At 51.8% G+C, this 13150-nt stretch overlaps 1 protein-coding gene across 1 annotated transcript; it reads left to right on the forward strand.

Moving 5' to 3' along the window:
- Positions 1-659: 659 nt before the first annotated feature.
- Positions 660-11428, forward strand: FBRS (fibrosin). The gene is given in 19 exon segments (XM_074207978.1): positions 660-1222; positions 1555-1734; positions 2680-2715; positions 2830-2859; positions 3000-3048; positions 3165-3465; positions 4579-4874; positions 5237-5442; positions 5729-5773; positions 6048-6143; positions 6317-6385; positions 6871-6900; positions 7019-7090; positions 7666-7792; positions 8040-8120; positions 8768-8851; positions 9051-9258; positions 9474-9826; positions 9829-11428. Coding segments are annotated over 19 exon segments (2883 nt in total). The 5' UTR covers positions 660-736; the 3' UTR covers positions 9963-11428.
- The last annotated feature ends 1722 nt before the right edge of the window (positions 11429-13150 follow it).

Below are 13150 nucleotides of genomic sequence, written 5' to 3' on the forward strand. Positions count from 1 at the left end.
AAATCACGGACGGGGCCGTCGGAAAGACTAGGGAGCAAGTGGCTTTCCGCCTCCACCTTCCTCCCCGGCCTTTTAAATTCGCCTTAAAGGGGAAGCTGGCGCATATGAAGGACTACAAATTAGCATTGCCGTGCGGGGGTCGTTCGTGTCACTAGGACCTCAAAGTCTTGAAACTAGCGGTCTTCGTTACCTGGAGGGTCTTAAGTCCTCGCAAAGGTTGGGCCTGCGTCTGCCTGAGAGCCCGGTGCCGTCTCTAAAGGTTTGAACCTTGCTTTTCCTCAGGAGGACTTGAAACCCCCTCCCGGGGGGGAGAAGCACACGGCGTTCTTAAAGGGGCTGCCGCCGCCGCCGCCGCCAACTTCTGAGTCTCTTTAAAGGGGTGGTTTCCCCGTCTCCCTCAGGAGGACGTTCAGCCCCTTTTAAAGGGGTGACCTACACCACTCGGAGGACTCTGAGCCCGTTCTTAAAGGGGTGGTGCCGGCTCCCATCTTCCTCAGGACTTTCGGCTCCCCCTTTAAAGGGGCGGCCCCCAGCTTTTCGCCGGGAGGACTGTAAACCCCGCCTTAAAGGGGAGGCTGTGGCCCTCTCTTCCTCTTCCTCCTCCTCCTCCTCCTCCTCCTCCTCCTCCTCCTCCTCCTCCTCCTCCTCCTCCTCCCGCTCCGCCTGTAGCCCCCGGGGTTCCGGGCTTGAGGGGTGGCTCCGGCTGCTCCCGGATGCGGGGCTGAGGGCGGTCACCATGGAGACCGCGGCGGCCCCGGCCCCGGCCCCCGGCCCGCCGGGCTGGGGCGGCGAGGGCGCCTCTCAGCCGCGGCGGCAGCGGCGGTGCTCGCGGCGGGACCGGGAGCGGCGGCGCCGGGGCGGGGGGCGGCGGGCGGCCGCCGGGGACGCGCCGCGGACGCTGCTCGGGGCGGCCTCGGCGCTGCTGCCCTCGTCGTCGTCGTCGTCGTCGCCCCCGCCGCCGCCGCCCCCGCCGCCGCCGCCGCCCCCGGCCCGGCCCTGGTCCTCCGCCTCCTCGGGGGAGCGGGGCAGCCCCCGGGGGAAGCGGCGGCGGCGCCGGCCCCCGCGGCCCCGGGCCAGGAAGCGGCCCCCCGGCTCGGGCAGCCGCGGCGAGGAGGAGGACGACGACGACGAGGAGGAGGAGGGCGAGGAGGAGGAGGAGGAGGAGGAGGACCTCATCGATGGTTTCGCCATCGCCAGCTTCGCCAGCCTCGAGGCCCTGCAGGTGAGGCCTCGGCGGGCCGGGCCGGGCCGGAGCGGGGGAGGGGGCGGGGGGGGGGCGGCACCGAACCGGAGCGACCGGCTCCGCCGGCCCAGCCCGGGCACGCCCCGGGCCGGCCGCCCTCCGGCCATTCACCGCCAGGCCGCGGGGGGGGGGGGGGGGGCCCGGGCCGGACCTGTCACGGGGGCCGGGCCCCGGGGGGCCTCGCTGCCCGCTGCTGGGCGCCTGCCCGCCGGCTGCTGCTGTGTGAGGGGGGCTCACCGCGGGGGCGGGGCGGGAGGAGGGGGGCCCGGCCGGCCCGGCCCCCACAGAGCCCCCCGTTGTCTCTCCCACAGAAGGACGCGTCCCTTCAGCCCCCGGAGCGGCTGGAGCATCGGCTAAAACATTCCGGGAAGCGGAAGCGGGGGGGTGTAGCGGGGGGCCGAGGGGAGCCAGGAGACAGCTCCGACCGGGAGACTGGCCGGCCCCCGGGGGACCGTGCCCGGAAAAGGTCCAGCAAGCGCAGGAGGAAAGAGGTGAGCTGTGCCCCGCCTGCTCTGTGCCCTGTCACCCCGGCAACTCTTCTTTTGGTCCTCGGGTAGCCAACCTGGCCTTGCACTGCTTTGTCGTTAAATTGAGAGCGCTACATTTTGGGAGGGACGAGAACAAACTGGAACAGGTCCACAGAACGGCCCTCCAGAGGGCAGAGCTAGGCTTGATGGGTGAAAGTTTACAGAGAAGCTGCTCTTTTAGGAATGGTGTAGAGGGGGAATTCCTGTATTCAGTGGGAAGTTGGACTAGATGGCCCTTAAGTTTACTCCTAACTCGAGAATTTTTAGGGGAGTAGGACTCAGGAACTTAGAGTTCCAAAGGAAACAGCTCATCCAAGGCATGATGACCTGGGGTCTCAGAATATGAACCTTGGAGAAGGCAGAGGGAACAGGCCAAAGTTTCAGACCTTTTGTGAGCATGAGAGTTCTAGCCTGCTTTGTCGGATTGAGAGGGTAAGAGGAGTACAGATATGTTTAAATATTTCTTCAGAGGCTTGTAAAATGTCGTGCACCGAGACCCAAGGTGAGCATAGCTCAGAAAGAACTTCCCAACAGTTAAACCTGTCCAGTAAGTTGTGATCTCCCCTTCTGGGGAGTGTTTATGCAGAGGCTACAGGTGACTGTTTTTCAAATTAAAAATTTCTTTAGACTGGGTGGTTGTTTTAAGTGACCTAAAAATCTCTATTGCTATTTGAGATTCCATAAGCCTTTACGATTGGGACTAAATAGGACTGGGACTAATCTAGGCTTGAATCAGATCTTCTGATAGGAGGAAATTTAGACTTGACTATAGAGTAAACTGGCCCAATCTTGTGGAGTTTGAACTTGAATTGGACAGCAGCCTTATCATGGAGTCAGATGCCCATTTGACTCTGCCTTTGACTTCTTCCTGATGAGCACATCCCTCACCTGTGTACTCTTCCCTTATAGGCCTCCTCCCGAAACTCTCTGGAAGCCGGATACATAGTAAGTGGTCCTTCCCTGCCCAGTTTTTTCCCACTCTCTCTCCAGCAGACACCGCCGTGCCCCCTGCCAACTCTTCTCCCCTCCCCTGACACTTCTGTCTCTCCTTCTCTCCAGTGCGATGCAGAGAGTGACCTGGACGAGAGGGTGAGTTGGTGCCTGTGTTGGGTAGGGGCAGATCTTGCCAGGGATGCCTAGAGGCTATTTAAATTTGGGATCGTGACATCTCTGGGTAGAGTCTCTTGTGCCACCAGGAACTGACTATTTCCCCTGTTCTTCCTTGCCAGGTCTCTGACGATGACCTTGATCCATCATTTACTGTCTCAACCAGCAAAGGTTTGTTCCTGGGGGGGGGGGGGGGCAGGCCTGTAGATTAGTTGTTCCTAGGAAGGGAGGAGGGACAACAAAGCACTCAGTTTTCACTGACCTTGTGCCTTCCCCTCCCCTTCCAGCCTCGGGCCCCCATGGCAACTTAAATGGGAACTGTGAAGCGAAACTCTCTGTGATCCCCAAAGTGTCGGGGCTGGAGCGGAGTCAGGAGCAGCCCCCAGGACCCGACCCGCTGCTAGTGCCTTTCCCTGCCAAGGAGCCACTGCCTCCACCGGCCCCCCGACCCCCAACCACCCCCCCAGCCCCAATGCCAGCCCCTGTCAGCCTGCCACCCCCACCCCCACCACAGTTGCAGCTCCGGGTCTCACCCTTCGGCATCCGCTCTTCCACTTATGGCAGTGGCTTGGACCTCAGCACTGGCAGGTAAGTGACCCAGGAAGTTAATTTGTGTCATCACATTTATACATATATATAAGTATATGTGTGTGTATATGTGTGTGTGTGTGTGTGTGTGTGTGTGTGTGTGTGTGTGTGTGTGTGTGTGCACACACGCGCGTACGTTTGTGTGTGTTTGAGGGGAGGTACATATGTATCTCTGTATATTCCTTCTACTTGTTCCATTTCAGCTATTGTTATTCCCATGGTACTGGTAAAAACAGTTGGTGTCCTGCTTTGAAACACTAGGGAGAGCAAAGATTGATGTGAAACACTAAGAATTATTGAATGTTAGGGTTCATGTTACAGAGAAGGAAACTAAGACCCAGAGAGGGAAAATGATTTGCTTAAGACCATGCTATAGAGGGGCGGCTAGGTGTCATAGTGGATTAAAGCACCGGCCTTGGAGTCAGGAGTACCTGGGTTCAAATCCAGTCTCAGATACTTAATAATTAAATTACTTAGCTGTATGGCCTTGGGCAAGCCACTTAACCCCATTTTGCCTTACAAAAATCTTAAAAAAAAAAAAAGACCATGCTATAACATTAAAGCAAAATCAGGACTAAAGGCTAGGGCTTCAGACTTTTTTTCTGTCTAGTATTCTTTTGCGATTTTGCACCCTGGAAAAGGGGATACACTGAAAGAGAGAACCATATGTAGCTTGGAAAAGGAAGACTTGAGGGAGACTGGGGATGTAATAGGCCTAGGAAGAGAAAGAGGCCCAAGGTCTGATTTTTGAATAATATAAAACAGTACATTGAAGTTAAATGCCATTATATTCATGGCAGGGTCAGGGAAGAGAAAGGTGAAGGTAAGTTAGGATGGATGAAAAAAGATGATAAAAAAAGGATCCTGAATGAAAAATAGGAAGCAACAGAAACAAAGGAAACAAAAGACTTCTCTGCCTGAGATTGGGTCATTGGAGTACACCCTCACATTTGTCTATAAGCTTCACTTTTTAGGTTACCACAAGATTCATAATGGAGAAAAGCTTTTTAAATGCATTGAACATGAGAAGGGTGCCCTTAGCAGATCTGACCTTCCCCTTAATAGATGGGATTCTTCCAAATTTTTCATGTTTTCCTTTTTTTTTTTCCTCAGCTCTTCAAGGCCACCCCCAAAGGCTCCTGCGCCTCCAGTAGCCCCACCTCCACCTTCTTCCTCTTCATCTTCCTCTTCCTCTTCCTCATCTTCTTCAGCTCAACTCTCCCATCGGCCCCCAACACCCTCCTTGCCCTTGCCTCTGGCCAGCCATGGCTTTCCCCCTACTGGGCTACGGGCACCTCCCCCCCCACCCCATCCTGCCCTATTCTCCCCTGGCCCTACTCTACCACCACCCCCACCTTTGCTGCAGGTGGCAGGCCACCCTGGGGCTGCAACAGCCAGTGCCCTCTCTGGTAAGTCTTCAAGAGCCTGTGTGGCTTTGAAAGATGGATCCTAGAGAAAGAATCACTGGGGCAGTGATTGGGGAAAAATTCAATTTCAAGGGATAATGGAAGCAGGAAGAGGGTGTGTGTTTAAGCCTGAAGGGAAAGGTTGAAGGAAAAAATGTTGAGTAACAGAAGTAGAAGAAAGATATCCCAAAGAGGAAAGAGGCCAATGGGGAAGATTGATCCACAAAAAGTTGGAGCAGGAGGAAGCAGAAGCAAGGGATTGACACCCATAGGGGTGGGGCCCCAAGTAAGGTGATAGGATGGCATGAAGCCAGGGGACATAAATTCCTCTTTCCATCCTACCCCGTCCTGGTCAACTCTCACAGAGCAGGAGCTGATGCGGCAGGATCTGAGTACTCGGTTCCTGAGTGCCCAGGGAGGCCCTGAGGTGGGGGGAGCAGGGGGCTCAACCCGGCCCCTGGCCTTCCAGTTCCACCAGCACAACCACCAGCACCAGCACACCCACCAGCACACCCACCAGCACTTCACCCCCTATCCTCCTGGCTTGCTGCCCCCCCACGGCCCCCACATGGTGAGATTCCCCTCCCATTCAAGGGTACAGCAATGGTGGGAAGGGGTATCTGGAGCCTTTGGAAGAGTGGGGGAAGTTGCCTGATTGTTTGAAGGTGAGGGATGGTGAGGTGCATGCTGAGGTAGACAGTAGGGAGGGATGTGGGTGGGTGGGGGGAGGGGGGCCCCTGCTGTGGGTGGGGGGATAGGAGAGAACCATCTGAACCTGTATATGGGAGGCCCATCCAGCAGGAGATAAGGAAGTCTAGTGTCTTGGACTTCTAATTTATCCTTCTTCTTTCTTATAGTTCGAGAAATATCCAGGAAAAATTGAAGGCCTTTTCCGGCATAATGTGAGTGATGTATGAAGGGGCCCTGGGTCATGGTTGGGTATGGGAGTAACCTGGCAAGTTTCTCAGTGCTTAAGGAGTGTTTACTCAGCATAGAGCTTCTCAGTGTGCTAGGGACCCAGGGTGCCAGCAACTCCCAAATCTGTGCTGAAGATGAGATAACACTGAATTCTTAGTTCCAAAGCAAGGGAACAATATGATAGGCAAGAAGAGAGGTTTTTTTTTTTTGTTGCTGTTGTTGTTCTCAACCCCCAGTTTGGTCATTTTCTCTTCACAGCTCTATGCGGCCTTCCCCCCTGCTGTCCCTGGCCTCCCTCCTGGTCTGCCTCCTGCTGTTTCCTTTGGTTCTCTGCAGGGGGCTTTCCAGCCTAAGGTGAGTGTTCAAAACTCAGATATCATATTCTTTTCCACCTATCTTTCTGTAAATCGTATCTTCCTTGTCCCACTTCCAAAGCCCTAGGGAAATTAACTCTTATGTCCCAGATGTCTTCAGACACCAAATCTCTGTTCCCATCTCCTCACTCACTCTCCCTCTTTTTCCCCCAGAGCACGAATCCAGAACTGCCACCACGACTGGGGCCGGTCCCCAGTGGGCTGCCCCAGAAGGGGACACAGGTGAGCCTGGGAGAGACTGTTGAGTGCATCATGAGGATGAAATGCCATGTAGGCAAAGTAGGGAACTTTCAATGGGTTGGGTTTGTGTTGTTTTTTTTTTTTTCCTTGCTCCTGGAGATAAAAAAGGAAAAATATTCTTCCTGTAGACTTTCTAGGGTCTATAGTCTCTGCCTTCCTAGGAATAGGAATGAGGAGCAGGGATTTCAAAGAAAGAGAAAATTTCTTTTAAGAAATGACCAGCATAGGAAGAGAGAATTTCTGGGGATCATTAGGCAATTAGAGCTATTAGGAGCAGGTAGTCACCAAGGGAAAGGGGCTTTGGGTTATCCTAAGGGAGAGGGCTATTTTAAGGGGGTTTGTCTGGGCTCAGAGGCCAGGATCACAAGGGCACAGGGAAGCTAGTATTTTAGGGAATCTGGGTTTGCCAAAGTCAGTGCTGGCAGATGGCACTAAGCTGTCCTCCCCCTTCTGTTCCTGCCCTTCAGATTCCTGACCATTTCCGCCCCCCACTGAGGGTGAGTAGGATGGGAGAGGGGCAGGGATGGAGAAGGGCATGGGTTTAGGTCTTATGGGTGACGGGGAAGGGGTGAAGTTTGGCTAATGGTGTCATTTCTCTTCCTTTCTATACCTCAGAAACCTGGGAAGTGGTGTGCCATGCATGTGCGAGTGGCCTATATGATTTTGAGGCACCAGGAGAAGATGAAGGTATCAGGACTGGTAGATAAGGGTGGAAGAGCTAAAGTAGGGAGGCTGGGGGGCTAAAGGTATGAGAGTGAGTGAAGGAAGGATGGGTCCTGGGAGAAGCCTTTTTGTGTTTGACTTAGGTCACATATAGTAACTTAGTGGCAGATGAGGAGCAGCAGGAGAACCATCTGCCCCCAAAACTACTCCCCTATCTGCTTGTATCAGTGCCTACAACTTTATTACCAAGACTTCATTCCTTTGGGTTGTGAACATTTTTCAATTCTCAGGAATTTCCTATAAAAATAAAACACCTCTCCCATATATACTGAAGAACTGATAATTCTAGAGGATTTAATTTATCAAATTATTTTCCAATCAATTATCTCTGGGTATGGGGCCAGGTTTCAGTGAGAAGGATGTTGGGCAAAGTGTCCAAGGACAGTGGAGTCTCAAAAGGAAATTGAGAGGGAACCCAAGACTAGATTAACCTATTTGCCTATTCTTTCCAGGAATTAGCATCCTAAGGAAACATTGGGGAAGGGAATAGAGAAAGGAGGAGGATGCTAAAATCCCTCACCATAGTTCTTTCTTTCCAGTTAATGCAGGGTGATCCTCATAAGCTGGATTTTCGGAATGACCTTCTGCCCTGCCTTCCTGGGGCCTATGGAGGACTTCCTCCTGGACAGGAGCTCTCCCACCCAGCTTCCCTTTTCACCGCAACAGGTGAGTCTTGGAATGAACACTAGCCTTGAAACAGTTTTCCTTTGTTCTGGTATTATTGTGCCCCTAACTTTAATCCTATAGTGTTGGGTAAGTCACTCAAGGCTCCATTCTCGGTCTCCATTTCTTCATCTATTCCTTTTCTATAAAGTAAATCTCTTCCATTTCTCCCATTTGCTGGTCGATAAATCTTGGAAATCTTAGGTTTGAATTCCCTCTGCAGAAAGCTTTATCTTCATTTTTCTCTCAGGTGCTGTCCATCCTGCTGCCAACCCTTTTACAGCAGCTCCTGGGCCCCCTGCATCCTTTCTGAGCCCCAGTACCCACATTGGTAAGAGCCATTCTTCATGATCATCCTTATATTAGCCCTTGGACTAAGTTAAGGAGTGATGACCCTATGCTCAGAGGCCCAAAGCTCTTAATTCTTCCCAACCCCTGAATTCACCACATACAATTTTTTGAGTCTCTGCTTACTATGTTCTTCACCTGCCTAACACCCCCTCCTCCATCAAGCTCAGTATAAGTCTGTCTCCATTAGGAAACAGAGTTTAGTTGGAAGGACCCTGGACTTGGTGTAAAGTGGTTTTGCCACTAACTAGTAATGTGACATTCAGTGAGCCATATCTTTCATGGCCTTAACATCTCTGTAAAGTGAGGAAGTAAGTCCCTTCAAATGATAACATCCTTTCTTGTTGTTCTGGATCTAAGAAAGACCTTGTTTTCCCAGTCTGTGGTGACCTCTCCCTCCTGGAAACACGTAACACTTGTCTTTCCTATTCTTTTGAAATCTTCCATTAGAACCGCTTCACATCTCTTTTATTTCACTTTTTTATGTACAATGTCTTGTCTCCCCAGAAAGACTTCTTAGTTTCTTTGAGGGTAGGGGCCTTGCCATACCTTCCTATGTCCTGAACACAGGGCTAGAGAAAGGCACATGCTGTCTCTGCTTTACTGACTGATTTTCTGTCTGCCCTCCAGATCCTTTTGGGCGTCCTACCAGCTTTGCATCCTTGGCTGCCCTCTCCAATGGGGCCTTTGGAGGCCTGGGCAGCCCTACGTTCAGTGAGTATGGGGGTATGGGGGGTGCTGTGGTAAGGGAGATGGGGAAAAGAGTTGGGGTGGGTAGGAGCACCCATTTAAGTTTGTGCTGGTCCTGTAATCCAGTGGTGGAGCAGCAGGCTAGTTGGATTCTGTCATTTTGCACTTAGCCTGAAGCTCCTAGTTCTCATAACTGGTCAACTGGGCTTTTCTCTTTTTCTAGACACTGGTGCTGTCTTTGCCCAGAAAGAAAGCCCAGGGGCCCCTCCTGCCTTTGCCTCTCCTCCTGATCCATGGGCCCGGCTACACCGTGGCCCCCCTGCCTTTCCTGCCTGGGCCCGACCCCCTGAAGCTGCCCGGACACCCGGCTCAGACAAAGAACGTCCAGTGGAGAGACGCGAGCCCGCAGCCCCCAAAGAGGAAAAAGATAGGTATGGCTTTGTCCAAACACAGTAACCCTCCTTCTCCTTTCCTGTGCCTCTGCCTTCAATTCCCCTTGACCTTAACCAGACTCTTTCATTTATCCGTCTTCTGCTCCCACCCACAAAGAGAGAATCTCATTTCATTTTTCTTTTGTGACTGCCATTTGTTCAATTCATTCATGCAGCAACCATTTATTAAGCACATCTCTTCTCCCTTCCCTTAGGGATCTCCCATTTTCCCGACCACAGCTTCGAGTTTCCCCAGCCACCCCCAAGTCCCGGGCCGGGGAGGAGGGGGTAAGACCCCCCAAGGAGCCTGTGAGGGTGAAGGAAGAGAGGAAGGAGGAGGTCCCTGGGCCTCCCAGCCTACACCTGCTTTTTGATCGGCCCCGACCACCTCCTTTCCTGGGTCCCAGCCCTTCTGACCGATGTGCCCCCTTCTTGGAACCATGGCTGCCAGGCCCTCCACGCCTGGCCCGCCCCCCACGATTCTATGAGGCCGGGGAGGAACTGGGAGGGGCAGGAGCTGTGGCCACAGCTCGCCTCTATGGTCTGGAGCCTACCCATCCTCTACTCTATGGTCGCCTGGCCCCCCTCAGTTGCTTAGCAAAACACCTCCTGGGGCCCTCCTGGGGGCTCCGCCCCCCTTGGTGCCCGCCCCTCGGCCTGGCTCCCCCCCTAGGCCACCAGGGCCACCCAGAGCTGACAGGTGAGGGGAGGGGAGGGGCTGGGGGTAGAGCTCCAATTCCCTCCCCCCCTTTTCACTTCCCCACCCAACCTTAGGGTGGAGATTGTGACCTAATTGGGAGGGCAAAGGTCATGACCCCTAGGCTTCTGTGGAATTGTTTTGGGGTCAGAGGTCACTACCCCAGCCTTGGGATCATCCTGAAAATAGAGGTCCCAGACCCACCCCTACCCCCCCAAAGGGGTTAAAGTGCAAGAGCCACTATCTAGAGGAATGGGGGTCACCTGGAGGGCAGAGGTTGTGACATGTGAGAGGTAGTACTGTTCCCTCTCTTTTTTCTCCCCGTCCTCCCCTTTTGCCCTTTTAAGTCTGGGCTCCCTCAGAGGGTCCCTTGGAAGCCAAGCCTCCTGAAGGCTTATCAAGCCTGAGGCCAAAGTCATACACACCAAGGCCTCTTGTTCCCCCTTCCCTTCTGGGGGAGAGCAGGGTGGGGCTGCTGGGACATCAGAAGTCACCAGTGACCCTCCTTGATAGGGTCAGAGAAGATGGGGGGTTGGGGGGAGGGGGGTTCCCTGTACATATTTATCTCCCCTTCCACATGGCCCCCCCAGGTGTTTTGTACATTTTTACAGGGGTGCCCCCTCAGCCCAAGCCCTCTTCCTCCCTCCCTTGTTTAATTAAATCCTCAGACTGGTGCTCTGTTCCCAGCCTCTCGCCTCTCTGTCTGGGGGGGGGGGGAGGGGGGGAAGAAGGGAAGGAAAGGGGAAAGCCTGGTGGGAAGTTGGGGTTGGGAACCCAGCAGGAGGAACCAGGGACTTGGCTTTATTTTCCTCAGGAAATTGGTGATTTAGGTGAGGGACAAATAGGAAAATGGCCTTCCTAAGTCCAGGGAGATACTGTATTTAATCTGCTCTGCCATTCTTGGAGGAAGGGGAAAGTCCTCTTTGATTGGTTGGCAAGGCCCTCCAGCCTTATATCTTGTTTCTTGTCATCTTCAGGCTTCCAGTAGCCTGTACTCTTAAGCCTCAGAAATTCTGTCCCTCTCCAATGTGTAGGTCCTGGTGCTCCGGACTAAGCATTCCCCTAGGAGTCAGTTTTCCTATTCCCAAGAGTCTTGGGGGCCTGCTGTCCTAAGGCAGAACTTGGTATCTACCTTTATGCTGCTTCCTCCTCTCAGAGTCCCTGAATTCCCTGGCAGGGAGGCTGAATTCATCATGTCCCACAGACCAAAGAACAGGGGACGGAGCAGAGCAAGGCAGGCAGGTCCTTGGAAGCTACCTGCCTTCCTGAACTCTTCCTAACAATAACCCTAGCCCCAGCCTGGCCTCAGGGAGTTGCAGGTACCCCTGTGTTCTGGGTCACCTTAGAGACTATTAAGGTGGTGGGTTTGTTCAAAAACAAAGATTCAGTTGGCTCCCTCCATGGGGTAAATGGGGGATGTTGGCTCTGTAATATTTGCGGATATTTATATAAAAAAAGGAGTGTTACAATGCAGCTTATCTTCCTCATTGACTGTATGCCTGGGACTGGTGGGAGGAGGGAGGAAAAGGACACCCGAACTGGGTGGGGTGCACCAGGGGACAAACTTTTGATATCATTATGACCAAGATTGGGGGTAGGAGGTAGACTGGGTGCTTTTGGGACTTTTTCAGCTTTCCCCATTCTGTACATCTTATCCTCATGCTAAAACTCATGTCCCTAAATGAAGTCAAAGAAATAGAGATTACATACCTAATTTTGAAACATCAGGATATAATGACAACATTGATACATGAATCAGGAACCCCATGACAAAAAAATCTACTCCATTTGACTGTCCTTTGCTTTCCATTAAAGTCAGAAAAAATTTAGGTGAGGCTCCAAGGTCAAAAGAACCACTACCAAGTTTTTCTGAAGCAATTCTTAATGAGTTATTCCAAATCGCAGTTTGTTATGACCCTGAGCAATCCACTGCTTATCTAAACCTTAGCCTTATCTATAAAATGAGGGCATCAAAACTGCATAATTTCCAAGGTCACTTCCAATTTTTACTTGTACTCTTTGTATTGTGAGTAGGGGTAGAAACATGTTTTTGTTTCATAGTTTCATGTCACAAGATTTTGAGGGGAAGAACACTCTTCACCCATAACATTCTCATCTCTGCATTCATAACTACTCATTCAACCTTCCAAAGAACTCAGTAAAAGCAGCTGGTTAGGAGCTGTTTGACCTTCATTCTTAGCTGGGTTTTGCTGAATTGAATAGAACACAAAGGCCTAACGATGCAGAGGTGATAAGTGATAACCAACCAACTCACCAACCAACCAACCAACTGCAAGTGATAACCAATATCTTGATAAAAGCTTAGAGCAGCTTTAATGCCCAAATCTCCACACTTGAATCATTTTTTTTAAAGGAATTAATGTCTCCAACAGGCTATCGAAAAAATGCCCATTTGCTCTCAGATGGGGAAATGACAAGATTTTAGTGTCCCAATATCTGAAGCTTGAAAGAAACTTTGTATAAACTGTCTAGCATTCAACAAGTTAAACATTTGGTAAGCATGTTTTATGTATAGGACACTATGCCCAGAACTAGTTATAGAGATGAAAGACTTGACAGTATATATATTTCCAATGGCTTACTTTTTGATCAAGGGGATAAGACATGAACAGATGTGAGGATATGTGGTAGAATGAGATAAAGGACAAAGAAGAGGTCTAGAAAAAGTTGTCATTTTTCAGACAAACCTGATTCTTTGACCTTATTTGGTGTTTTCTTGGCAAAGATACTGGAGTGGTTTGCTGTTCCCTTTCTGGTTCATTTCCAAGATAAGGAAACTGAGGCACACAAACAGGGTTGAAGGATTTGCCCAGGGCCATACAGCCACTAAGCGAAACCACATTTGAACTCAGCAGAAGAGTCTTCCTGACTTCATACCTGGTACTCTGTCTATCCACTGTGCCACTCAGCTGCAAGAAAATTGTTGGGCTAGAGAGGTAGACAGGTCTGTCTTCAATCATGGTATGGCAATCTAACCAGGAACTGCAATGCAGAGCATTCTAGCTCCCAGGGGTGCATCAGGACAAGATGAAAGCTCACAGCCATATCAGGGCACTGTGACCTAGTGTAGGGTGCAGGAACAGATGCCAAGTGCAGCTTTGCCACTACTCATTTCTGGGTCACAGATCCAAGACACAGAAAGGGACCTTTGCCCAGCAGTGTGGATGGGGATGA

Source organism: Macrotis lagotis, chromosome X, assembly GCF_037893015.1.
Source record: "Macrotis lagotis isolate mMagLag1 chromosome X, bilby.v1.9.chrom.fasta, whole genome shotgun sequence".
NCBI lineage: Eukaryota > Metazoa > Chordata > Mammalia > Peramelemorphia > Peramelidae > Macrotis > Macrotis lagotis.